Source organism: Acanthaster planci, linkage group LG08, assembly GCF_054643075.1.
Source record: "Acanthaster planci isolate LZ-2023a linkage group LG08, COTS_SCS, whole genome shotgun sequence".
NCBI classification, from domain to species: domain Eukaryota; kingdom Metazoa; phylum Echinodermata; class Asteroidea; order Valvatida; family Acanthasteridae; genus Acanthaster; species Acanthaster planci.
In genome coordinates this window covers 15,805,882-15,832,525 of record NC_141784.1, presented here as the reverse complement: position 1 = coordinate 15,832,525, position 26,644 = coordinate 15,805,882, and the positions used below count along the sequence as shown (strand labels likewise).

Sequence of the window (26,644 nt, the reverse complement as noted above, 5' to 3'; positions counted from 1 at the left end):
CAGGAATTTGAAGATTAAGAAATCGGGGTGGCCGGTATGCTTCTAAATGCTGTTCAGGAAAGCTCCAGCCTCATCTGTACATCTGTAGAGCCAATGATTTTCCGCAATTGCGGAAAATGGACGGAATTTGCATAATGAACACTTTGCAACAGAATCCAGAAATGGAACTTGCAAAATTTCCCTCTAAGAATGGCTAAAAAGTAAAGAAAACTTTCTGCAAAAAATGAATGCCTACTAAACCCTTTTCAAATGCTTGCTTTTAATGAACGAATTACGCTGGAAACATGCTAAATTGCACCAATCCACAACATGATTGGGCTGTCCCCGCTGCACCAGTGCCTTGAATGTGCTAAGGCGTGAGTGAGCTCCATACGTGCAGTGGCAGCCGTCACAGCGCAGCAGTGTGGTACGGTACATTGGCCGTTCACACACGCACCGTACTAGCAAAGAAATCAAGGCTCAAACATGTTCTTACTCACACATGACTATTGCACATGTGGGGAACTTAGTCTGTGAATCTGCATGGATGCCTTGAGAAAGGCTAGTATCACATGGTGAAACGATGAAACCACAGCAGCAAAACGGAAGACTAACTGCACATTTCTTGAATTAAACGAAACCTAGTAAACTTGGTGTACCATGGCTGAATGGACCCTTAGAAGTGTTCGATAAAGAGTGATGCTTTCAGTCACAAACATACATTTTAAGGCTCAGATTTAATGTTAACTTTCTGAATTTTGTCCCACTGCTGCCAAATAAAATGGTGGGTCGATGTCCAACATTAACATATTGTGATCAGCGACTGTTAAATGCAAGACCTACTATGTGACTTCACTGTACATGTACATGTATGTAATCTGATTTCATACATGAGGAGTGGCACATGAATTGTCCATTGATTAATCGTAGCAAGTTTTGGCAATCGCGCCCCGGTGGCAAATCAAGGGATAAGATGTGCAGTATTTATTGTTTGGATTCGTTTTAAAATTTTCACTACAGAAATTCTAAAAAAACGAAACATTGCAGATTATTTCCAAACACTATTGTTGTTATTTTTGTTTCTTTTCATTCTTTTGTGGGGGGGGCAATGCGGTTGGGCAAATGGTTTCTATGCATAGTTTAAAACTTGCTCTCCTATTTCATGCTTACGAAGGTTTGAAATGGAATTTTAATTTCTGAAGCAGAATTCGGAGCTGGCAAAACGGAAAATACCCATTTTTGAAACGGAAAATCATTGGCTCTACATCTGCCTACCGAAAGCCAGTCTCCTACATGTAGGGGTCTTATTGTGGGAATGGCTAGCTGTTGGGAGTAGGAGGTAAAGGTTACCTGAGTGAGGACTCCTCACTGCCAGAGTGACAGGGTCGAGGCTCAAGAGTTCATCTGACTTGAATGATGTAGAGAAACTTGAATTCTCGTGAGAGGACTGGAATGGGATTCAAACAGTTTAACTCCCAAAGAAGCCTTGGTTGAATCTGACAGGAGTTGAGCTACTGTAAGAGGAACCCCATGTACATGTAATAATTATATGTATCAATAGAGATTGGAATTCGATGAGTTTGGCTGAATGAAGGGGCAGACATGAATCCAAGAGGGTAGCAGACACAGGTATTAATCTGACTAAAGAGGTGTCTGCTAGAACCTTACTACTGTAGAAAGTACAAGTTAAATCCCCCGAGGTATCTGAGAAGTAATTTAGCCATTAGTGTCAGACATGGGGAATGGGGGCCACTTCAATATTTCCTTTTAGCCTGTATCTCCCCGCGTTGCCTGTGAGGACTGCGGAGAGGGCAGAGCAGGACTTGACCATAGTGTGGAGCCGGAAAGGGAAGAAAAACTGTACTAGTGTTTGTCCTCCAAATCCTTCATGACTACTGGTTAGTTTGTAACAGGGGAGACTTACCAAACTCATTCCTGAGCAAAAGTTTTACAGGTAGGTGTAAATGGACAACAAAACCTTAAATATCATTCATAAATAGAGGTGACATTTCTTCTTCTTTTTTCGAAACCCCAAATACGACTGTAGTGAGGGCTGGATAAGGATAGACCTCATCCTTATCGAGCAAGGAGTTATTGCCAGAAGATTAGCTAAGTGGGATGTAATAGCGACACTCCACAATTCCAGTGTATGCGAATGGTGTCAAAGCATATCTGGAGAATAAGCCTTGTTCTATATTTAAGAGTGGCTGTTGACGTTCCTGTTATTGAAGGACTTCGGGCATTTAAACCACATGATTGGGAAATTGAAGTCAGACTGGACATATCCGAAGAGATGAAAATTTGAGAGTCGCAAACGGGGCATCCATGCATAAATTAAAATCTGTAATAGTGCTGCATGACGGGAATACAGTGTTCATATTTCCCATTCAGGAGCGGAAAAACTGCAGACACAAAATACCGCTTTGAAAGTCCAAATCATTTTTATTTCAATGAATGCAAGTTCATCATTGAATATCGAACAAGACCTGTCAAGTATATCTCTTTGTTTTGATCATGCGGGGCATTCTCGGAAGTGATAATCCGAGGGATACTCTTGACAAGATTTCGGGCCGACAGTAGACCAACCTTTATCGGATCTCGTGACAGTCACAGGACATAGATCTGGACCCAATAGCAGATGGTATACAGTCGAACAAGCTTAATTCGAGCTCGAAGGGACTCTCCAAAAAACCTTATCTTACGGTGAACCTTGTGTTATACTTCTTGACACTTACCCCATTCATTAAAAGCAAGCCTGACGTCATGCACCATTAAGCATTGTTACACACTAGGGCAATGTACTGTAGGCCAACATGTAATGTGCGGCACAGTATACGCAGAGGATTAGTATTCAATGTACATGTACCAGCCTTTAACTTGTTAATAAAGTTTAAATCATATTAATAAATATGGCTCGAACGAATAAAACAATGATTTCGAATATGCCTACTTGTTCGACGCAACAGCGGGAACAGTGGTTGCAAGTGGCCATCCGCCATGCGGACGGCGTGGCCCGGCAAAGCACTCCTTGGAAACCGGTACCCGACGTTGTGTGGGGCGTCGGTTTATTTAAGGAAGGGAACTTTGGAAGGGTGTACAATTTATTTCCAAAACCCATTTCAATTTTCTTTCAATTTTCGGACCAGACCTGCTGTGATAGAAACTACTTTGATGCCACAACATCACAACACCTATTGTCGTCTAGAATAAAGCCCCCTCTAGTGGCATAAGGAGTAGAGTCGCCAAGTCATCGGTGGTAAAACTGCAGCACAAATTGCTGGGCGGACTAGCATTATTTGAGAACTACTGACGCTCTCCATCAAGAATTACTTACTGGGATTACTGGGCTTAAGCTTTTGAAGACGTGTTTTCAAATGTCCTCGTATTAAAAATGCCAAGGACAATAGTTTTTGACACTGCCTGTTGATAGACAAAAGTGTTCGTTTTTGCGCAGCTCATATTTAGTAAGTTTTCTCTCATAGGAATAGGTACATTTTGAACGGGACTGAAGAAATATGGTCATCTTAAGTGCGATCTTGTCTCAAGCATGCTCGTCTTAATCGTGTTCGACTGTATGTATAGAAAGTTTGGACACGCCCACATTGGAAGATCTCACGTCCGGACAGTAAACAGGACAAAGAGAGGTCGTGTGGAAGAATTTGTGGAGGAAGCACATGATGGGCCATAACGGTAATACATGCGGCAATGTATTAGTGTACCAGAAAACCCCTGGAAAAGTGCGGGATTACAGGATAGTGAGAAGGGTGTGGAATCCACGATAGTGTAAAGATCAGTGAATTCGGACACCCGAGGTACGGACTAGAGAAATAGTATACATGCAGTGGGTCCAAATACAAATGGTATAAACACTAGGGCAGAGCCAGAAATGAGGGGGCTGCCCATTGATCACTGTTGTCTACTTCATGCCTAGGTGCCCTGATGGCGAAGTCTTGGACATCGGTGGGATCAGGCGTTTGGCGGTCAGAGGGGGTCTGCAGGCAAAGTGCACAGGTACCAGTAGTGAGAAGGTTGTATCCGGTAGGCTGCTTGTACACATTCATTGTTTCTCAGCTCCGCACCCCCCCCACATGAGTCGAACACCACTTGAGGGTTGATGCTTAGCGTAATGATAGGAGTTACTTGAACCGCGACCCGTTCTCGTATTGATCTGCATTGTGCCTGCATACCTCGTACTGCGTCCAGCGGGGTCACGTAAACGGTGGGCTAAGGCAGGGGGTGGCCCGGTAACATGTAGTGTCAACCTATACTTGGATGCCCTCGATGAAGGGTGACAGAGAGTGGTGGTTCAAGGCATTGGGTGGATCAGTGGGGCTGGCGCATGAGCGGCGTGGGGTCTTCTCAATGCAGCCTTGTCAGACATGCCACATGAAAAAGGAGATTTGTGACTCATGGCGGTACCAGAGCCCAGGACACAGGTGGTGTTGTATCCACATAGCCTGGCACTGTCTCCATAGGGGGTCATCCCAGAGCTGGCAGAAGGGCCAAAGGGGTATAATTGGTCTTCCCAGAAGGTAGCTGGAAGACAGAGTGACATAAAGAGTTCAGTGGGCCGCCTCGGAAACAAACGGACGCTGACCCAAGAGGGATCTGCATCACCTCAACGCCAGAATACCCAAGTTGAAAGGTGTCTAAAGACGGTAGCACCGGGACAAAGTGGCCAGTGTAGGTAGTGCTGGCTTAATTAAACGGAGAATGTCCGACGACACGCTGTGGAGGAGAGGGCAATGGAAGACCGAGAACGTCACCTGAATCATACCTCTTTCAAGAAGACGGAGGCGTCCTTCAGAAGGGGGATGGTTGCCGACAAAGTCGATGTCAACCTCTGATGACACGGTCTGATGCTCAGACTGAAGCTTAGCTGAATCAGGACCCAGGGATACTCCTGTACATTGCAGAATGTTTTGCAGGGTCAGTGCTGGATTGGTATAAGCCTCAGTGAGTTCCACACTGTGAGTAGTCATGTGTGACTGCAGGACAGGTGGATAGTGGGGATCCGTAGGAGGTACGTCCGGCTCCAGAGCGGTAAAAGCCAGCAGGAGTTTACCACTCAGACAACAGATGACGGAGGACAGAGACTCAATAATAGACTGGAACACTGTCATCCATGGTTCAGGTGGAAACTCCTGTTGCTTCGAGTGGTGTCTCTTCGTGGTTTTGAAGAAACCTACGAAGAAGAACGCTTGCCCATGGGCCTTAGATGTCGGGGTGAACCAGTGGCTGATGTGGCAAGAAGGGCCGCAAGCCTGTCCCGTAGCGGGCAGTTGAGAGTTTGGCTGGCCTGGGTGTCATCAACTTGGGACAATGGACCAGCCTAAAGGCTGGACCCCTTAGAATGTCGGGAGCCCGTCCAGGGGTTACAAGTATGAGGCAGACTAGATGACTGCTCAGTTGACGCTACCGAAGAGGCAGCCTTCGCGCTGTGGACCTGCAGCGGCCGGTAAACGTTGCAGGCGGTGGAGGAATAGAAGCCCTGTTACCCCGCAGGCTTTTCTGAGCTATGGGCGATTGATGGGCCAACTCGTTGTCTCTTAGGTGGTTGGTGGAGACGGTGGCTCAGTTGTGTGTTGGGGGGCAGAAAAGTAGAATGGTGATGAGTCAGGAATGCCCCAAAAGGGAATCCAATGTTGCGGTTAAGGCCAGAGTCCTCGTCTAAGCCGCTTAGATTACGGAGCGCCCACTCATGCGGCTTGGCCTTTGCCCTCATTCTCTAAAAGATCAAGCTCCAGCAAACAGTGCGGGCTTGATCTTGCCACTTAAGTCAGCTCCGTGCTTGACTGTGAGCAGGGGACATCCCGATGGAGACTCCCCCACTTGCAGCTAAGGCCTATATCTTCATCAGAGCTACATATGAATGAGTGAATCACTCATGTGGCTAGGCCTTATCCCCATCCTACCACTTTATCAAAGAGCACCCACTAAGAGGTTAGGCCTTTATCCACAAATGTTTGCTTAAATAAAGGAACGCCCACTCAAGCGGTTAAATGGGAAACAGCTAAAAATTACAATCCGCCTTCTTATGCAGCTAGGGATATGTGGATTACATGTATATGGGCCGCTAACGTGCCAAGCGCCAACTCAAATGGCAAGGCCTATGGGGAGTGTAGGGTTGACTGTTCCTTGAAACAGTGACGGTAAACACCTGCAGAATGCACACACAGAAAAGAGAGGTGAAAAGCACCAAAAACAAGGAAACAACACTCTTACCAACAAAATAAAAATCACACAAGGTTAAAGTTTATTCAGGAAATACAACTGGATGATTCAAGTCGACCGTGTAGCGAAAACGAAACTTGAAAAATTTGAAGATGTCTAAAAGACATGTCCGTTGTGAAGGACGAATGTGGCGGCATGACCACAGTGCATAGTGGAGGTCAAGGGGCACCTAAGATGATTAAGTCTTTTCAGCGAATAGCTATACGCGCGTGGGAAATTTGCATATGTATTGACTGTTTGGGTAGGTAGAGTGCCATAGACCTGTCAATTTAGATCGGGTGTTTTTATACGTACACCGAGGACGTTAAATATGTACACCGAGGACAGCTTAGAAAAGGCCTTGAGATTTCGCTGACCTCCATAAATGCTCACATTTCAAATAACACTTCATTGCAAACTGAGGACGTCTTCGATTTTCAATCCGACCTCAATTTGTGGCTATGTTAATACATAGAAGAGCTCCATCTGCACCTTTCACAAGTGCACGTACATTTTGTACTCTTGTGGGGTATATCCTTTATTTTTGTGTACTTAAAAATTATTGTGTGAGGCAGAGTTTCCAATGTGCTGTCATATGAAGTAGACTCTCTTTCTTAGGTTGATATTTGAGCAAATGTCACGTATGTAAATTCCTTCTATTTGCAACAGATAAGTATACCTTGGGAATTCATCCTTTTTGAGTAAATTCCAAAAATATGTTTCGTGAAATTCTTGTAAGTATCATTTTAAGTACCCCACAAGAACAAAGAATGTTCCTTGTGAGGTATTGCCCTATTGTTCCGGTATCCCACAAAGCACTAAAAACACAAGCACGAATCCAGCAACATCAGTCATTTTGATGCAGTGCCCACCTTTGATGGCAAAAAGCACTTTGATAACCATTGAATGGACCCTCTACTCTGCAACAGCACATCGCTCCATACGAAACCAAACCAATGCTTCTCACAACGTCATCAAACTTGTTTAAAAACATACAGGTAAGTGTACAGTCAGTACATGTACAAAGTTTGTTGACGTTACTTGAGTATTGGTTGGTTGGAATATGTACATGTATGCATGAGCTGTTCCTTGTATAAGGAAGAAAATATCTACATGATAAACTAAAATGATTTTGGAAAAAAGTTTCATTGATTTTACCTGTGTGGAATGGAATCTAACTGTAACTTGACCATACAAGTTGCCTTTATCAATCATATCTGTGGTTCGCATATGAACAACTCTTGGCTTTTCAATTGATTCCAGAAACTTCCATCGGATGGTTTTGAACTGGAAGCCTTTCGTCATTTCCTGGATTGGAAAAAAATTAAAGTTACTTGTAAGTATGAAACAAAGTCATAATCTTTGGGTTATAAGGCAGTTACTATACAACAATCCAAATAACAGGTGCAGCAATTTCAAGTGGCAATTGAAGGGATAAATGTATACAAAGTTCAAAAGATTAATCTCAATGGTTCCTCTCAAAAGCATTTCAAAGGGGCTACCCGGAATTAAGACTCAAAATATTGTTCTTAACTTTTGATCCTCTCTTTTTTTCTCTTGGTTTCCCTGAAAGTACCAGTATTGACCACTTGCTGCCGGGGGACCCGTTTTCGAGCACAGGCTTTATACACGAAGCCGAGGAGACACACAGCCATGAGCCACACAGCACCGCTGCATGCTAATCTGGCCCCTATTGAAAAGAGGTCAGCAGCGCACTGTGCCAGGTTCGTAAACAAAAGAAAGTTATACAACACCACACAATCTGGGCTCATTTTACAAGGATGCAGGCCTGGCTGAAATACTCGGGCATCAATAGACTTTGTCTGTCAGGCTAGAGTGGACACCAGACAGTATTTCATGTGGGTGTAAACGTCCATTAATTGAAAATATGAATTCTTGAAGATTTTGAAAACCGAAAATCTTGAAATTCGCCCATATGTGTGCACTGCATTTTTCAAACCATCCGGCAGCAAGTGGTTAACCCCTTTATCTATGAGGAAAACATGTCTAAAAATGTGTGCCAAGGGTCCTTTGAATATTCTACAAGAATATAATATCAAATCGGTACTCTGAAATATGTGATTGCCAAGCTTTCGGTAAATGTGTACCTTCTTCAGGACAAGTAGATTCAGCTCATATTAGTGAATTTCTTAGGAAACAGGTCAAGGCAGATTTTGACCACGACTTTGGAGATCTTAAATGTGACAAAGCAGATGAAAGGGTGTCAAGAGATCATCCGAAATCAGAGGGTGTCCATGCTGCCAGCGAGAAGAAACCCCCAGAGAAATGGCCTATCAAGTGTTACGTCTGCAAATCCCCTCACAGAGTGATGGACTGCCCTACCTTTCAGGATTCTTCCCCCACAGATCGTTTCAAGATTGTGAAGGAACACCACCTCTGCTTTCCGTGTCTCATCCAAGGCCACAAGGGTGAAGAGTGCGAGTTCAAGAAAAAATGCGGCAAGAACGGTTGCTTGAGAATGCATCATACTTTGATCCATTTCGATCCCCCATCCAGCAGTGCAGTTTCCACCTTGGACAAAGATGGGATTCCACCAGTTCTTCGTGTGATTTTCAGAGCTGAGAATGTAAGAGTCAGGGAAGGTAATGTTCTCATTGATAGTGGCGCAGCGACCACCATCATTTGCAGAGACTTTGCTAAGGCCCTAGGCCTGCAAGGTCAAAAAGAACCATTGGAAATTTCAGTAGTTGGAGGTGGTCGCTTGAGGTAGAAATTTAGTTGCCGGGTAAGGTTCTGGATTTCACCGGTGAGGAAGATTATGAAATATAGGCACATGAGATTGACCGTACTGTCCTTAGCGTCCCTCCTTTAGACCGTCAATGGCTCTACTCCTTTCCCCATATCTCTGATCTCAATTTTGCTCATCAGGCCGGACCGATTGACCTCATCCATGGAGTCCAGTACAGCCACCACCATGCTGAAGAAGAGGTACAGGGCCTACAATTTGAGCCAGTTGGAAAGAAGACTCCACTTGGGTGGTTTGTAATTGATCCAGACAATACTAAGTCTTCTACTTCAAGAGTGTCTGTTAGCACCATCATTAAAGAGTGCCTGGATTTTAACCGGCTGTATGACCTTGAAACTTTGGGTGTAAGAGCACTTAACTGTTCCTGTCCAGTGAACGGCATGTCCAAGGATGACAGAACACCGATGGAGATGTTTGCTAACTCCTGTCACAAGGAGGGAGACCGATATATGATTGGACTGCCGTGGAAGAAGGACCCCTCCCTCCTTCCAAACAATCGCCCACTAACTGAGAAACGACTGGCATCTTTGGAACGGAGCTTGTCCAAGAATCCTGACAAAGCTAGCATGTACGACAAGGCAGTCAGGGAGTATGTGGATAAGGGTTGGGCCGTCCAAGTGTCAGACGAAGCTGCTGAAGGACCTGTCAACTATCTGCCCCATCATGGCATATATCAACCAGAGAAGATCAGCACTCGTTGAGAGTTGTCTTCGATCCCGCCAGTCAATATCACAGAGTCTCAATAATTCCTTTCTTTACAAAGGACCAAATCTTATCAGAAACCAGTTTGGGGCACTGTTACGTTTTAGAGAGGATCTTGTGGCAATTGTTGGAGATATATCCAAGATGTTCCTTTAAGTTTTGTTAAGACCTGAGGATACTGTAGTCCATCGTTTTCTTTGGCAAAACCTTGACAGTTCCGAGAAAAACCGAAATCTACGAGGGTCACATTTGGCGACAAGCCTTCACCTGCTATGGCCAACTTCGTCATGCTGCAGATCGCTGAGAAGTTTAAGTCCACCCATCCTGAAGCTTCTTGTATACTGCAGCAAGATAGGTATATGGATGACCTAATTCATTCCTGTCCAACTGCAACACAAGCTATAAAGTTGACATTGGATGTAGACCTCCTTCTCAAGGATGGCTCCTTTTGTGTGAAGAGATGGTATTGCTCGGCATCAACTCCAGGTCAGGAGGACTCTTACATTAATCTGAACTGAATCTGCTTACCCTGAAGAAGGTAATCAGTTACCGAAAGCTCGGCAATCACATTGTAACCAGTTGACTTAGTTGTTGGTTTGGAATGAAAGGGTATTGTTTGTAATCTGGGTTACTTGTATTCAGGTTGGGTCACTCCACAGGCTTTAATTCATTATGCATGAGGTATGGTCCCCTTTTGGCATACACTGCATTCTTATATTCTGGTGTGTGCATTTAAGCATAGACTTTGGTATAAAAGGCCCTGGTAGGCAATGATTATTGTCATTCCTTCCTTGGCTTCTGCTCACTGCACCAGCTTGTTTGGTCTGGCTTGCCCCTGCCATGTACATGTAGTCTGTTGGGCGTGGCATGGGGATATGTAGCTGGAAATTGCACCACATAGCATGGGGAATGACCAATGCTGGGTGGATGTTTAGCTGAGGTATGTTACCTTTTCTTGCTGTATAATTAATGACTCAAGTGGAGATATTTAGTGTACAAATTTTTATATGTAAGGTGTTATTTTAAAATGACGTTGTTGAATATGGGTGTTAAAATTGGTATTATCTTTACAGCTACACCCTCTTCCAAGTTGGATTTTGCTCGCCAGGTAGTGCCGATTTGAGGTTAATTTTGTAGTCTTTTAATTTGTGGTTAATTGTTTTGTCGCTTGCGATAGTCATGATTAAGAACCATAAATAAACTAATGGAAAATCAAGAAATGGTCATTATATATAACAGGTTTGCCCTTACCCAACGTATATTAATAAACACTGTATGCTCAGTGCTTGTCCGAGAGCTTGCGAAAAAAACCTCACAAGCTTACTCGGGTGGGACTCGAACCCACGACCTCCTGCTTACTAGTGCAGACGTCTTAACCACTCGACCACCGAGCTTGCCGGGGTCAGCTGGCCGGTCCGAGTCAAATGAAGCAGCGGGTACCGCGAACTATTTTCAAGATGTATTTTTGCATTGGGGAGAAATGGTCCACCACTGCTTTTAGTGCTCCGGCAGCCGGAGTTGGATTCAAGTTTTTGCAAATCATACTTCTCGCTCTGGTTATACATGGCGTAGTCGGCAGGATACAAATTACACTGGTGTATTTTTTGTATACGGAACTACCTGGTATTGCATATGCCACTCTTTTTGCCCGAATTTTGATGTGCTCTACTGATGGTTTCGGGCCAGGCTGTAGGACTGGTGGGACATTAAGATTTCTCTTTGAGAGTCCTCATCTGTGTTCGCCATCTGTGTCATCCATCGGGTTGTCCATCCTTGGCTTTCAATGATCATACATCGAATCATCACCTAGAGTACTGCCATCTCGAGGACTACGAGCAAGCCAATGGCAAGGTTTTATTTGTATTAACTGTAATTATTGGTATTCTGTTATGATTTTTGGAAGAAGTGGGTGAATCAAGTTGCCCTTTTCACAAAATAGGCAAACAATTTGGAGTTCAATATGGCTTGTAAGGCTGGAGTTGAAAATTCAGCCAACTGATCATGTACCCCAAAATAATAGATTCTGACCTAATTTGGAATCCAAACTTGGTCACTATTTTCTATGAAACGGGTTTGTAAATATAATTTTTACCAGTCCCTCATTTCCTGATTAAATGTATTTTATGCTCAAATGTGCTATGATTTATGTATTTGGCCTTATTTGAACATTGTACATCAAATTCTCTCATAATTTCATCAGAACTGAGCCACCCCAACTTTTTCAGGGATACTTGTGACTTTGGAAGATAGAGGGTGCTTTTCATCTTGTCTCATTGACATGCCATTAAAAGTCATTGAGCAAAGTTACTGTGAAACAAAATGGTCCAAAGAAAATCTTCCTTTTTCATCTCACAGGTATGTAATTTCCACTTTCTGTTATCAAATATGGGATCTTCATATATTCAAGTTCATTTAGAGCTCATTATTTGTGTTGAAGATTGTCTGATATTTAAGGATTGAAACAGATTAAAAAGGGAGTGAAAGATTTTTCTTAGACCATGTGACAAGCACATTGTATGTATTGCATATAGACATTGAGGAATAAATAAGCACATTCCTCGAGTGACATAAGTAAAATCTTAGATTATACAGGGATAATGTTAGCAGTTTCTATTCATTTTGGCCAAGTAGAAGTGATAAAGCACATGCAGGCCTACAGGATGTGTGAATTGATGAATGATTATTTACATGGATCTTAACCACTTCCAGCCAGGGACTCCGGTACCGGAGCGATAGGCCTTATATTCGTGGCCGGGGACTCCAAAAAGTTTGGCGCTGTCAGTTAAAAAGTTTAGGCCATCATTGGCGGTAAATAAATTGGTCCAAGGCAATAATGGGTTGCTGGGGCCGGAGAATTGGGACTCTATTTTATAGCCGAACTTATAAAAGCCTGGAATAAAATTACGAGCTGCTGAGTGCTGCCGGGCACTGCCAATCAATCCCCGTATTCTTTCAGCGCAGAGCGCTGCAATTAGCGGAGGTAATCCGTGTATTGTTTGTGTAGAGCGCATTTGTTCGCGCTGCCGGGCGCTCGCAGCGGATTATCACTGCACTGCACTGAAGACAAAGCGCGGGCTGTGCGGGCTCATTATGCACCTGCGCCCCATGAATGACCCGACCCGGGCGCTGCTGGCCCTTGCCACGTTGACTGACAGGGCACGGCCCTCGCTGCTTGAGAATAAAATCGCCGTGCAGTGACTACTCGTGTTCATATTGGGTATCGTGTTATTCAGAGCACAGACAACATGGCTGAAGTTATATCCGGAGAGTCCCATTCTTCCAATGAAAGCGAGTTTTATCTGAGTTCAGACGAAGGTTCTTCGTCTTCTTCATCACCGCCGTCACCTGCTCAAGTACAGTCAAGTACAGAAATTGACAGTGATGTACCCTTGGCTGTATATGCCAAGCGCAAGAGACAGTCCCGTACACAGACCGCTGCGTCGACCAGCAGCAGTGCCGCACCGTTCCGGTGGACAGATGAAGACAGTACACCGCTGAAGTACGGCTTCACCGGTAATGGTGGTGCCGTCGATCCCCGCCTGCATCGCAGCTTGACCTGCAGTGAAGCCTTTGAACTGTTTTTTGACGACGTTCTCTACAACAAGATAGTGCAAGAGAGCAACCGGTATGCCGTGCAGAGGCCCGCTACGACATCGGCGCATATGCGATCATGGACTGATCTGAACACTAGAGAACTGAAGGCCTTTCTGGGCCTTTGCATAATGACGGGAATTACGAAGCACCCCACCCTTCATAGCTTCTGGTCCACCGACCCACTACTGAAGATGAGCCCATTCCAGTCCCTCATGCCCCGAGATCGCTTCCTTGCCATCCTGCAGTCCCTGCACTTCAACGATAACACCGCCATGCCAGATGACTGCACCCACCGCCTCTTCAAAGTGCGCCCAGTCGTCGACCATCTTGCTCAGAAGTTTGCCACTGTCTACGTTCCTCGACGGGACATTTCCGTCGATGACTCCCTGCTGAAGTTTTACGGGCGTCTCCGCTTTTCTACCTACAACCCCAGAAAGAGGGCCCGCTTCGGCATCAAGTGGTACAAGTTGTGCCGGAGCACCGGGAGTGCCGTCGGGTACTGCTACAACTTCAAAATCTACACCGGCCAAAGTAAAGGAGACTTCCCAGCAACTACACAAGTGGTGATGGACCTGGTGAACGACCAAAGTGGCAAGGGCTACAACCTTGCCCTCGACCGGGCCTTCAGCAGTCCCAATTTGTTTCGACGACTTCACAACCAGAAGTTCAACGTCGTCGTCACCGTCATGGTGAACAGAAAAGGGAAGCCGAAAGATCTGCAGTCCGTCAAGCTGAAGCGGGGCGAAACAGCGTTCCGGTCTGCCGACCTGGGTGTCAGCGGTTCTCTCCTGGCCATGGTGTGGCGAGACAAGCGCAACATCCGTATGCTCTCCACCATGCATACGGCAGACATCCGTGGCACCGGCAAGCAAGACAGGACAGGGCAGGAAAAGCAGAAACCGACCTGCGTCATCGAATACAACGCCCTGATGGGGGGCGTTGACAAGAGCGACCAACTAGCGGCTCATCATCGAGCTACTCGTAAGTCCCTCAAGTGGTACAAAAAGCTCTTCTTCTACCTGCTTGACTTGACGCTGGTGAACAGCTACGCCGTGTACCTGGCCGTTGGTCACCGCCTCTCCTTCCTCGACTACCGCTTGAGTCTTGTCCGTGAGCTGCTGTTCGACGAGCCCTTGCCCGAGTACTGCCCTCAGCACGATACTCCACCAGTCACCAACTCCCGCTTTGTTGGCCGACAATTCCCTGTGGTCTTTGAGAAGACCAGCTATGGCGACTTCCGCTACCGGCGGAGTGTCCTCTGTGCTTCCCATGGTCTGCGAAAGAAGACTTCGAGTGCAACACATGCCACCAGCCCCTCTGCATCGCCCCCTGCTTCAAGGAGTACCATACTGTCCACTAATTGACACTTTGAACATTTACTTTCATGGACATTTTCATTAACATTTTCATTGAAATTATATTTTGTGTTTTTCATGACTTGATGCCCCTCTTATCTGGTGTAAAACGATATGTCATTTACTGGTGGTTTTAGGAGTCATAGTTTCAACCTTTGAAAAAAATGAAGAAAAAGACAAAGTTTCTGGAACGTAGTATTTTCATCTCTTGAAAAAGTGGCACATTTCCTCTTAATGGTTTTACTAGGTGGTCATGTTTTCAACCTTTGAAAAAAATGACAAAAAAGACAAAGTTTCTGGAAAGTACTGCTTTGAGGATGTTGTATTTTCATCTCTTGAAAAAGTGGCACATTTCCTTGTAAAGGTTTTACTAGGTGGTCATGTTTTCAACCTTTGAAAAAAATGACAAAAAAGACAAAGTTTCTGGAAAGTGCTGCTTTGAGGATGTTGTATTTTCACCTCTTGAAAAAGTGGCACATTTCCTTGTAATAGTTTTACTAGGTGGTCATGTTTTCAACCTTTGAAAAAAATGACGAAAAAGACAAAGTTTCTGGAAAGCATTACTTTGAGGATGTTGTATTTTCATCCTTTTCATTCCTTGCACCGGTGTTAGGAGTTTGCTCATTCTTGCCTTTTTTATGAGTTTTGCTTTTTATTTGATTAGAAAGAGTGGAAATTTATTTTACTACTTTCAACTATTTCAATGAGAAATGAAAAGAAAACACAAGAGAAATGACAAGAAGAATATAACAGAAAAAGACGTTCTCTCCAAATATTTGTCTGTGTGTGTATTTCTATGTGTATTTGATTTTATTGGTTTCTAAATTTTCCTTGAAATTGTTTGGGAAATAAAGTTTGGGAAGGGAAATATCCATTTTGAGCTAAAACTTACACTATGGGAGGGAAAATGAACAAGTTGGGAGATAAAATATGAGAGCAGTTTGGGGGAGATATAAGTTTGGTAGATGGGAAAATATATAACAGAAAAAAACCCCAACAGCTTAAAAAATAGCGAAAGTTACATGCAGCAGAGCCACGAAAAAGACACACTTTTAGACCCCATTTTTTACAGCATGAATTCATTTGTCCGTCATTGCCCACACTCACTGAACAGTTGACAAAGCCTAGTGCACGTCGGCACAGCTTCCCATTCACTCACCGCATATTACACGCTGAGGTCTCGACCGTCAATCGCTCCACATAGCAACACAGCAGCATAGCAACGCACTGGGCCAAGGCCCGGAACAAACGAGCCATTATGTCACACACACAATGGGGGCTCTATACAGAGCGGGCGGCGTGGCCGCAAAACCGACGGGTCAATAGAAGTTGCTTGTGAGGGCTAGACTCGCCACGGGACACTCATTTTATGGGGTTTAGGCGTTCAGAACAAAAGATTTGAATTTTTGAAGATTTTTGAAAAACGAAAATATGAAAAACCGCCCAGCAGCGCATGTAATGGTTAAAAAAAGCACCCAGCAGCAAGTGGTTAATGGTTGGACAATATGATGTACATGTAAATGTGTAGGATTTAGAGTATGGCAAAAATCTGGAAAAATCAGATGAATGGACTGAATACGCACATGTACTCAATGGTAAATGCAGTTCTTAAGGTGAGGATCCGGATGGAGATCTTCACGTGGAAGATTTGGGTCAGGAGCAGTCAGGTTGACTCGAGGCAGCTGACTTAGTGCACAGTTCGGTGGTACCTCTGAATGGGCTGCCCCCGGGGACAATGGGGCGTCGGCACGAGGCATTGTAACGTTCAAGTCCCATCTCAGTGAATTGCTGTGGAGTTCGTCTGATGGCTGTGGTTCATGTTGTGTGGCGGTGGTTGTAGCTGGCCTGGGAGGCGTTGGGCTGTCCCAGTGTGCAGCCCGGTGAACCATACTGATGAATAGTCATCTTTTACATTAGGCACTGGTAGTAGGGAGATTGCCATTTGAAGGACTTCAGAGCACAGGAACTGGGGGTGAATGCCAGCCGCCCAGACCCGGCTAGCGGTAGAGTAGGCTTACCCGCCTCGAGTGCAGTGCCACTCTGCACTGACATTGACTGTGATGCGATATGGTGGTGACAGTGGGATCTGAGCATTAGTTCAGTGCCTGAAGTGTGGCATAGCTAACCTTAACTGAACAGGGACCAGACCTGTCAGCGCAATGTGAGGCGCTGTGCTGTGCTGTAGACTCACCCGTGGCTGAAGGAGTGGAACGCAGCGTACCCGCTGTGGAACCTGTTGCCCACTAAGAGGGGGTTACTGACCCAATTTCCGAACGGAAGAAGCATGGCAAGCAGAAGCCAGTAAGGCCGTTGTTCTGCAAGCCCCGCTGGGCCATCGGTAGGCAGGGCTGCTTGGAGATGTGGTAGGTAGCAACGCACGGCATCTGCAGCATAAAGAAAGAGGAACAGCTTGCCATGCTCTGGTCAACCATGATCAAGGGTAGTGTTGTAGCACGGCACACTCAACCCTATCCGTAGATTATGCAGAGTGGACGCCAGTGATCAACGACAGTGTTGCAGCACAGCACGCTCAACCTGATCAGTCTGTACATGTATATAGAGTGGCCTTCAAAGATCAAGGGTAGTGTTGCAGTAGTTACACGTTCAACCCTATCTGTACATATGCTGAGTGGGCGTCAAGACCAAGGGTAGTGTTGCAGCTCAGCATGCTCAGCCCGGTCGGTAGGTGTATTGATTAGTAATCAGTGATCAAGGGTTGTGTTGCAGCACCTGCTCACTCAACCTGATCAATGTAGATAAGGGTCCGAGGTAGTGTTGTGGCACTGCTCGCTCAACCCCAGCCCATTTACTCCACTGAGTCTCTCACCATCACAGCCGTTAATCTCGGATAATGCAACCTGCACCGCAAAGGAGCGGGGCAGCCCCCAAGCCCAGCTCCACGGCCAGAGCCATACAGTGTTGGGCCATTACTATTCAAACACATGCATCACATTAAGAAGCTAAATAAGGTATATACAGACAAGAAATATAACAAGCAGAATAAAAAGACAAACGAATTTTATTTTATTCTGAATCAAGAAATATAACAAGAAACAAACAGCGCCCCCAAGGCGAAGTCTGGAAAGGAGATATGAAAACCAGGTAGAAACAAAAATCAGTGTGCCACCCTGCGCAAAACTGAAAAAGAATGGCAAAATATAGGGAAAAAGGAACCGTCTTTCCATTCACAAGAACGAGAATGAAAAAACAAACAAGGTGATCAAGAAATGACACTGGAAACACAAGTACCGAAGGAAAAACCTCTCAAATTTCAGTGCCAGACTTTAACACGTCTAATAGTAATGGTGCTAAGAAAAAGAGGAAGAACTATGTGGCCGCCTTCACGGGAGTCGAGTGAGTGAGGGCGCACTGCTGGTGATCAAGAATTTTAATTGAATGGAAGTATGGACTAGGAAATAATGCATATGTACTGGTAATCTGCATAGGTTGCATGCAGTAGACTTGTTACTTTTTCACCGGATCTTAACCGAAGGATGCCGCACTCTTCTGAATTGTGACTGACTTATTTACTTCGTAAATTTCCAAAAACTCACAGTGTTTAGTTTATCATCAAAATCATGATTTGATAAGTTGTATGCAATTGTCATGCATGGGGTAGTGTGACCATAGATGGAGAGGTATGCCACAGATAGGATAAAAATGGCTCCACTACACATGAAAAGCCTGACGTATATAAAGTAGCACACAAACCAGTTAATAAAAAAATAAACTTTCACAAGTCCTTCAGTACATTTTGCCGGGCTGGAATGGTGGTTCCTAAAATGAGACGTAAGACAAAATGCAGGGAAGCATTCTCCTTGTTTGCACTTTTAAAGAATCAAGGGGGTTTGCAATACTGTAAAACAGACGGTGCAAATGAATTTAGGAAATCTTTGTGAAACAGACATTTGAAGATGAACGTCTCCTTCTCATGCACATTTTTTAGGAATCCTTCTTCCTTTTTCAGTCGAGCAAGAAAAAAATGGACTTTGAATGATAAAGACCAACAGGTTGAAACTGAGTGGCTTGTAGGTCTTAATATATGTACATCGTTATATAATCGTATTGCAAATTAACCTCAAATTTGAAGACATCTGAATACATTGTAAAGAACATAGTAATTAAACTCACCTTTTCCATCATTTGCATGCACCAGCAACTTCACTTCAAAATGGAACTCCTTCGCGCAAATCAAAATAGGTACGGACCATGTGTTGAAGAGATAGAGAAAGTACTTGCTCTTCAGAAATTTGGAGTGCATCATATGATACCAATCTTGGTCGAGTGAAAGTTAATTGACAAACAATGACTGAAGGAGGGAGTGGTGGCCACCCTAGGCATCAGTGAATATTCCCATGGTTGAACACGTCTAAATGGTGTGCATGTACCCCGCTGTATATCAAATGAGCCGCTTTGAATTGTTTGTTTTGAGTGTGGCAATTTCCAGAATGCAACAGCTAAAGAGGCTTGACAACTTTCAGATGCCCTCCAGACGCTACATGATCAAAGTTGTATTCGTTACAAATCACACAAATCAACAGTATTCTGTCTTAATGTTATCCTGATTTGAAGTTAAGCAATGTATGATAGTAACAGCTTTATTGATTCTTGGCTCGATCTATCACTTGATGACTGCTCCAACGACGCATGGCTACATGACGGGAGTGACACGGTGAATCACTACGAGTGTACACCCATACAGGTAAGAAAAGAAAACTAAAAAGATAAAACTAAAAATCGTTGCTTTTAGAGGAAAGGAAACTAAAGGAATTAAACTAATAAGAAAACTTAATTAATTAGAAAAGAAAACAATGTGAGCAAAATGAACACCTCACCAATGTTGGTATTTAATCGTTTACTTTGTGCATGTACAGATGAAAGTAATCTTAGAAAGTGCTGCCTTTGCACTTGATGATACTCATACAGATAACAAAAAACCGTAAAATGGTAAGAGGGCCCAAAGAATGAGAAAGAAAATGGCTGCAGACTAAATAAATGATATTTATTCTTTATTGTATAAAATTACTAATACTAGGGTACATGCATGAATGTAACTGACTCCATTTATGCAACCAAAATCAATGTACAATTTTGGGTCAGTCTCATTTTTGTCTAACTGGAATGGCCTCCAAATTTTTCACGCCTGTCATTGAAGCTGTCATGCCATTATCATTCCTAAACAAAAACATAAATGTGTCACTTTTCTTGTGTTTCATACATGTAGGTGTCATCACCAATCTGGAGACTCAAGCGTCCCAGGGCTGACAAGGACAGCCACCAAGAGGGTGCAGGGCCAATGCCACTTCACAAGAAATTTCCTCAACTTGTCGAAACTGCAATGGACTTTATAACACAGCAGAGTTACACAGCGGATTCCAGACAACGAAGCAGTGTCAGACGCGCATGAGGAATGTTGTTGGCATTCCTCAAGCAAAAACTAGAAAATAAAGTGCCAAATCTTTCCATTAGCAGATCTACGTGCGCCAGACTAAAGGCTGAGCTTCCAGTAAAGACTAAAAGGGATTAATTCAAGCAAAAGTGCCCGCCAAGAATGACAAAAGAGCTCACCATGTAGACAGCCATTACTGCAGTGCGGAAGTAAAATACAGACTCAAATGTGCTGCAAAACGAAGTCGCAGTTTTCTTGTGCAACGGTATGAACAAACTACACGTAGTAGGAATGGCAGTCAGCTGTTTTCATCGGATTGAAGGTACCACATGCTCCATGATGCCCCAAACCACCCGGATCACAACTTTCCTCAAGGATCAGGGTACTTGATCACGCCCTGTGGATACATGCTCCTCTTGACGAAATATGACATCCTGTCGCACGTGCCGGATGAATTTGGCTGAATTCATCTACATGTACATACCACAAGAACTGGGACCATCTACATCGTAAATCGGTCACAAAAGTTCTATAAAATGACCATTCAGGAGCACACGAACAACTTGATTCCTCTTCTCCGTGACTTCACAGACAAGGGTCAGATGGGAGTGGTTCTTGAGGTCATCGGGGACTAGACTTGGACTTCCTCTGCACGAAAAACACCGAAAAATTTGGCATTGTACCCAATTGAACAAAGCTGGGCCCCTCTAAGTAGAATGCTCACTTCAGTTCGTTTGAGGTCCACCCTAGAAGGAAAAACACAACCACCTTCATCTCAATCTGACCTCACACAGGAAGAAAGAAGGAAGGAAGACAAAGAAGCAAAGCTGTTTGAACAAGCCATGGAGAAAGTCAACTCCTGGGACAGCCAGACATACGATGGCCATCCAATAGTGTTATAGGGTCATCATGAGAGCCAGTATTGATTCAGCGTTGTTACCAACTTTATTCGCAAGAACGACCGAGAAGGTCACGATCTTGAACTGGAGAATGAAAAGCAGAGTATTATACTAATACTGGATCTGGATACTGATACTGGATACTGAGGAGCTGTACAGTGATGCAGGACTTATATACAGTTAGAAACAGGATGTAGTTAAAGTCACATGTCTTAGCTGGATTCTTAGAACAATGACTGTGAATGTATAATTTCACCTTAAAACAAAGTCGTTGGTGGATGATAGTACAAACTTAAATGAAGCATGCTGAAGTGTGCCACAGTCTCTGGGCTAACAAGGTCAAATAGGCGGAAGCAATATACACTGTACAAGACACTGTGTGGGTGTACTCTTACAAGGAAAATGCAGTGAGTAATGTGTCTAAGAAATGGTAAACAGGATATATAGAGGAAATGAAAAAGTTATCAAAGTTAAAAATGAAGATTCTGAATGCTAAATTCACTAAAAGAAATAAAAGCAAATAATTCATGTGCAGAAAATGCTACAGTGTCAACACACCATCCCTGCAAGAGCTAATTAACACCCTATGATGGCCACAACAAAATTTATCCAATCATCTTTAGGTCAAAAATGAAACTACTTCAGAGCCCAGAACTACATAAATCAGGGGATTAGTGCTGCTTTAATTGGATTCTTTTTGACGGATACATAGTCAGCACACATCTTGCAAATCACATACTCTCATGAATATTGTTGTGACGAAACAGCCTGTGTGTGCACTGACCTGTGTTATAATGAGCTTGTTATAGTCGCCTGCACACTGGTGTAAACTGCAAAACTTGATCAACTGTAGTGCACCCTCCATTACAACAATGGACCACAGTGCCGCCGCCATGTTCGTCCTTCTTTGGAGCGCAAGGTCCGGGCCAGAGTGGGGAGGACGGGAGGGCATCAGCTGTTTGGGTTAGGTAATCACCAGCAGACTTGTTCCATACTGCTGCAGGGCAGAAGTCCACTGCGCTTATCCTACCCAAACATCACTATCTTTGCAGAGCAGCACTGTACTCTGGAAAAGGGTAGGCGAAGATACACTGACAGTGAGCAAACTGTATGGAATGATGAGGACCTACCAATGAAAGGAGGACATTAGGTAGAGCTGGAGGTGGCTCCCCCAGTATGGGTCCTCATGGTTTCGATGAAGAGGCCAGTATTGTTTTGCCATTAAAGAACTTGTCGCAAAACCTTATTCAGGTAACATGAGGTGAATGATGATAGTGTTTCCAACATGAAGCACTACAGATATCTTCAGAAAGACACTGGCAAAGGATGTCGGCAAGGTAGATAGCACTCTAACATCAGGAGCTGTGATAGGGCGACTGGGTTTGGGAAGGTTTCGATGAGGTTTATTTGGGTAATGGCGGAAGAAGAGGGAGAGTACGTCTCAGCTTTGAGTCCTAGCCAGATACCATTAAGACGATTTGAACAGGATGGCAATGTTTGCTACTAGACTACTCTATGATGTTGAAATTTTGGTGGTGCAAATTCGAATTGTGCGCAAGTCTAGGGCTAGGATGAAATAGACACTGTGGTGTTTTGATGAGATCATCCGTGATGGATATTATCAGTAACTCACTGTCTCAGAAGGAAGAATTACTAGAAGTAGAAAGCCAGCTTCCAAGAGGTGAGTGATGATGAGGTCTCGATGATAGGCCTGGAGAGAAGACCTTTGAAGAGCTCAAGGACACAAAACAGTCCAAACCAATAAATGAGTTGTCTCAGAGGGGAATGGGTAATAAATATGCTAAGAGAAGATACCTGAGGGCAGTGTTTTCAAGGGGGTGGAGCCATCAGAGACAACCATAGTGTTTATAGCCCTGATGACAAAACGGTAGTTGCGTACAAATGCTAACTGTGGTTCTGAGTAATTAGGGACAAGAAGGAAGTCGGCTACTGCAGTTGTAGGCGTCTCGGTTGGAGATGCAAGATGACCGGTGCACCATAATGTAGAAAGCTGCTATGTGTTGGTGTAGACTTATTCTAGCAACATAGTTAAGCAAGGACGGAGCAGAAAAGACCATAGTAACACTCTCAAGTGATTCAGACAGAGCTGATGGACCAAAGGGTAGGCGCCACGGCAAATAATCCTTCCCAACTGAAACTGAGGATGACTGCCCCCAGGCTTGTAGTTGAGGGAACCTGATAGAAAGCCTCAGAGGGCCAAACATTCTCTGTCATGGACAAAGACAATATGTTGAAAATCTTGAAGATTAAATTGGCCCTACTGTGATGCAGAATCTGCTCTGTTGGGATAATCTTTCCCTGAAAGCACACATCTGCAAGAGAGTTGTAACGTTGGCAGTCGGGATACGGGTTGCCTTCAGTTAAATCCCAGAGCCCGACGTCCAAGTGGACAACTGTCTGATCGAACAGGACAGATTTGTTCTAGCAGTTGTGCTGCAGGGATGCATCGTGCTGGATGTAACCTGGATATCCGGATGTTGAAGAGACTTCCCAACAACTGAGACCTGCAAGGTCAGGAGGGGATATACCCCATGTAAATCTGGATGGGTTGGTAGAAAGTCATCACCTAAGGATCCATCTTTGGGAGAGAGAGAGATTGTAAACAAGCTGATTTCGTATCAGCTGCCAGCAAAGTTGTGACCAGATGATTTCCATTGTGAAAACTGGGAGATTTATCAGGTCATAATTTGGAGAGAAGAACACCAGTAAGTGGGCCGGAGGGGCCTCAATAGGAAAGCAGTAAAGAGGTACATGTACCTGGTCCACTGGACTCATCATCAAGCCACAGAGGAGTTTGTGTTTGTGTGCCAGAGCCCGAGAGGGGTTGGGGCACCACATCCAGATAAATCAGGTCATGAGTAGGGACAGATCTCAATATTCCTGAGTGATGAAGAACAGCAGACGGCAAGCTCGTGAGTAAGGCTAGAGTCAACTGCAGTCATGTCAGGATAACTGTCTATGCCCAGTTAGCCATTGAAATATTCGAATATCGGAATGGCGAACTGGCATAGATAGGTGGCCACAACTTCCACCATTCAGTTGAAGCCCCCCTTGGAATGTTGAGTGATTGAAAGGCAAGTAAATCCTGAAAGTTCTTCCAGTGCAGATGAATCAGATGAACCTGTAAAACTGTAGATGGACTGAAGGTGTGAAAGTAAACAATTTTCAGATCCGTCAACGATAGCCAGGATAGAGTCAACAGGGGTTGAGACACCCTGGAGAGTTCAGGATGCCCCCATGTGGACCTCTTTTTTTTTCTGTTTTTTCCCCAATGCCTGCCCATTCGATCTTGTAGGAGAGATTGGAGTTAGGTGAAGAATTTGGTCGGACAGAGGAGCACTTGTAAATCCAAAAGTACAGTTGCAAGAACCCATCTGACCAACGTGTTTTTAGAACCTTACATAAAGTGGTAAGCAGTCACCATACAGTGCCCTCTGTGTTATATGCGTGGATCGTGTACAGGGTGAACGAGTGAGTTAGCTTCATGTAATTAGCCTACGATTCCATCGTCCCTATGGAGTTGTCCCCCAGATGAGTCTTTCTGTAAAGAGGGAGAAGCACTGAATTTTGGCTTATTTGCCCTCATACAAGATGTTCATATAAGCACATTAACTCTGCGAGCAGACAAAGAGAGGTGAGAGATTAGTGAGAATTGCACGAAGACAGAGGTGGCATTCTCATCCAGTGGCATAAGAGCAACTGCAGTATGGTCTGGAGAGAAGGGAGATTTTTTTGGGTGGAATAAAAGGCCACCTATTGCAAACTGCAACAAGAGGTTCTATCCAACTTGGTTAGGGTAAGCTTGAGGTTAAAGTTGTCCTTGTCGAGGAGGGCCCTTGCCGGAACACTTAGCCCAGTTGAACCAATCTTGTCTGTAACGGCAGACCCAAACCTGGAAACGTATGTTTCAGGAGTAGACAACGACAAATTTCCCTATGCGCACAGTTGACAACGGAGACTTTTCCTTCGTCCCCAGAAGACCCATCGTGAGGATCAGGATAAGTCTGGACCGGGCCCTGTTGCATATGCCAAGAGAGATTGAGTGAGAGTTCAGATGAAGGTAGATTGTCCATTGGGTAATGCGAATCCACACTGACAACCGATTTCTGTCCACATTGGAGGGGGAAGTCCTGAATGGTGGATGTGGAAGTCAATTGATTAGAAGAGGGCCAGGATCCAGAGCTGAAAATGCGGGGTGCAAGCTTCGGATCAAGGCAGCTGACCAGCAAAGAGAGTGACCTAGAGCTGGGAAGTCGAGATGATATTTGAGGAGGAAGCGGTGTGATGTTTGGATGAATGTAACTTCCTACAAGATGACCCGGCAGAAGAAGACGTGGAATGTTTATGATTTTTATGCACAGAAGACTTTGCGGGAAAATTCACAGGCAAGGCCGGATGTCAGATGGGGCTGGATGGGTGGCTGGCAAGAATGGCCAAGCTGAGGATTGTGTACAGAAGAAGTGTTGTGGTGTTTGGATGAATGTAGCTTCCTTCTCAACTACCCAGCGAAAGAAGACGTGGAGCATTTGTGCCTCTTACACATGGGGGAGTTAGTGGAAAATCTGCAGAAGAGGCCAGCTGGGCAGAAGCAGTGGAAGAACAGTCCAGGTACGGATCATATTTGCGCAGAGGCTATAAAATGTGAGCCGCAGTGATGGGAGGCCCATAAGAGTTCATCCGGGGTATCCCCAAGGAAAACATTGAAGGATGAAAGACCCAGGGCCTGGAAATCACCACAGTGCAGCAGGCTGGCGGGTTTGGATGCCAGGGTTGCGGCCTGAGGAGATATGCATTCCAATGGTGCATTCACCAGGACAGCCCAAAGGAGTGATGGTTGACCAGGTAGCAGTTTTGTCCAATTCATGCCTGGGACCCCGTTGACAATGACTGGAATATTAGTGGGATTGGGCACGTAGGGGATGTCTAGATTAGCGATTGAGGCATGTCGATAGCAGTGGGAGACGTCTCAGAAGGTAACAATGGAAATGCACCATTAAATCTGCATTCCAATGATGCATTCACCAGGGCAGGACCAAAGGGGGTTGGCCCAGGGAGCTCTATTGTCTGGTTCATGCCTGAACTCAACAGAGGAGGACTCGGATGTCAGTGGGCTCAGGCATGTAGCTGAAGCTTAGGTCAGCAGGTGAGGCATGGACTCACCTCCCTGCAGGCCTCCGTGAGTGGAATGCTTGTACACGGTAAGGTTTCGTCCCCTCTCTGCGTATTGCATGCAGGCATGGCGGGGAGGGGGGTGACTGAGACAATGTCAGCTCAGTCAACACCCCTGCATCTTGGCGGACTACAGTAGGGATGTGGTAAGGATCCATAGTCTAATAGTACTTTCACCAGGACAGTCCCAGACCATGATGGGGTGTTGGCCCGGTGGTGATTCTCTTTATGTCGCGCCTAGATGCCCTCGTGAGGGCTAAGTCTCAGTTGACGGGGGGCTGATGCATAGCAGGCCAGCAGGATCTGTTGTCCATATTGCGGTCTATGTTGTGCCTTCATGGCCTGGCATTGTATTCATGGGAGCCGTCCTGGGTGTCAATTGGGGAGCAACAGGGAAGGTGTAGTGTTTGATTTATGCCCAGGTGCCCCCACTGAAAGGGGGTTTGAGAGCTGTGGCTCGTGGCGTGAGGTGGTCGATGTGGCTGGCATGGGTGGCGTGGGGCCGACCTTATATGTATGTGAGTCTTTGTGAGCCATGCCGATAGAGCGTAGTATT

The 26,644-nt window shown here is 44.9% G+C and overlaps 1 protein-coding gene across 4 annotated transcripts in view; it reads right to left on the bottom strand.

The window, feature by feature from the left end:
* Nucleotides 1-26,644, bottom strand: part of mrpl45 (mitochondrial ribosomal protein L45) — a 135,194-nt gene that overhangs the window by 15,772 nt on the left and 92,778 nt on the right. For 2 of the 4 annotated variants that reach the window (XM_087140414.1, XM_022254331.2), the window contains exon 6: nucleotides 7,351-7,500. The exons of 1 other annotated variant lie outside the window; for it this stretch is intronic. In XM_087140414.1, the coding sequence (XP_086996540.1) occupies nucleotides 7,351-7,500 (150 nt within the window). Of the gene's footprint in view, nucleotides 1-6,005; nucleotides 6,140-7,350; nucleotides 7,501-26,644 lie in introns of those variants that run through there. One more of the 4 variants, XM_022254332.2, reaches the window with a different exon arrangement.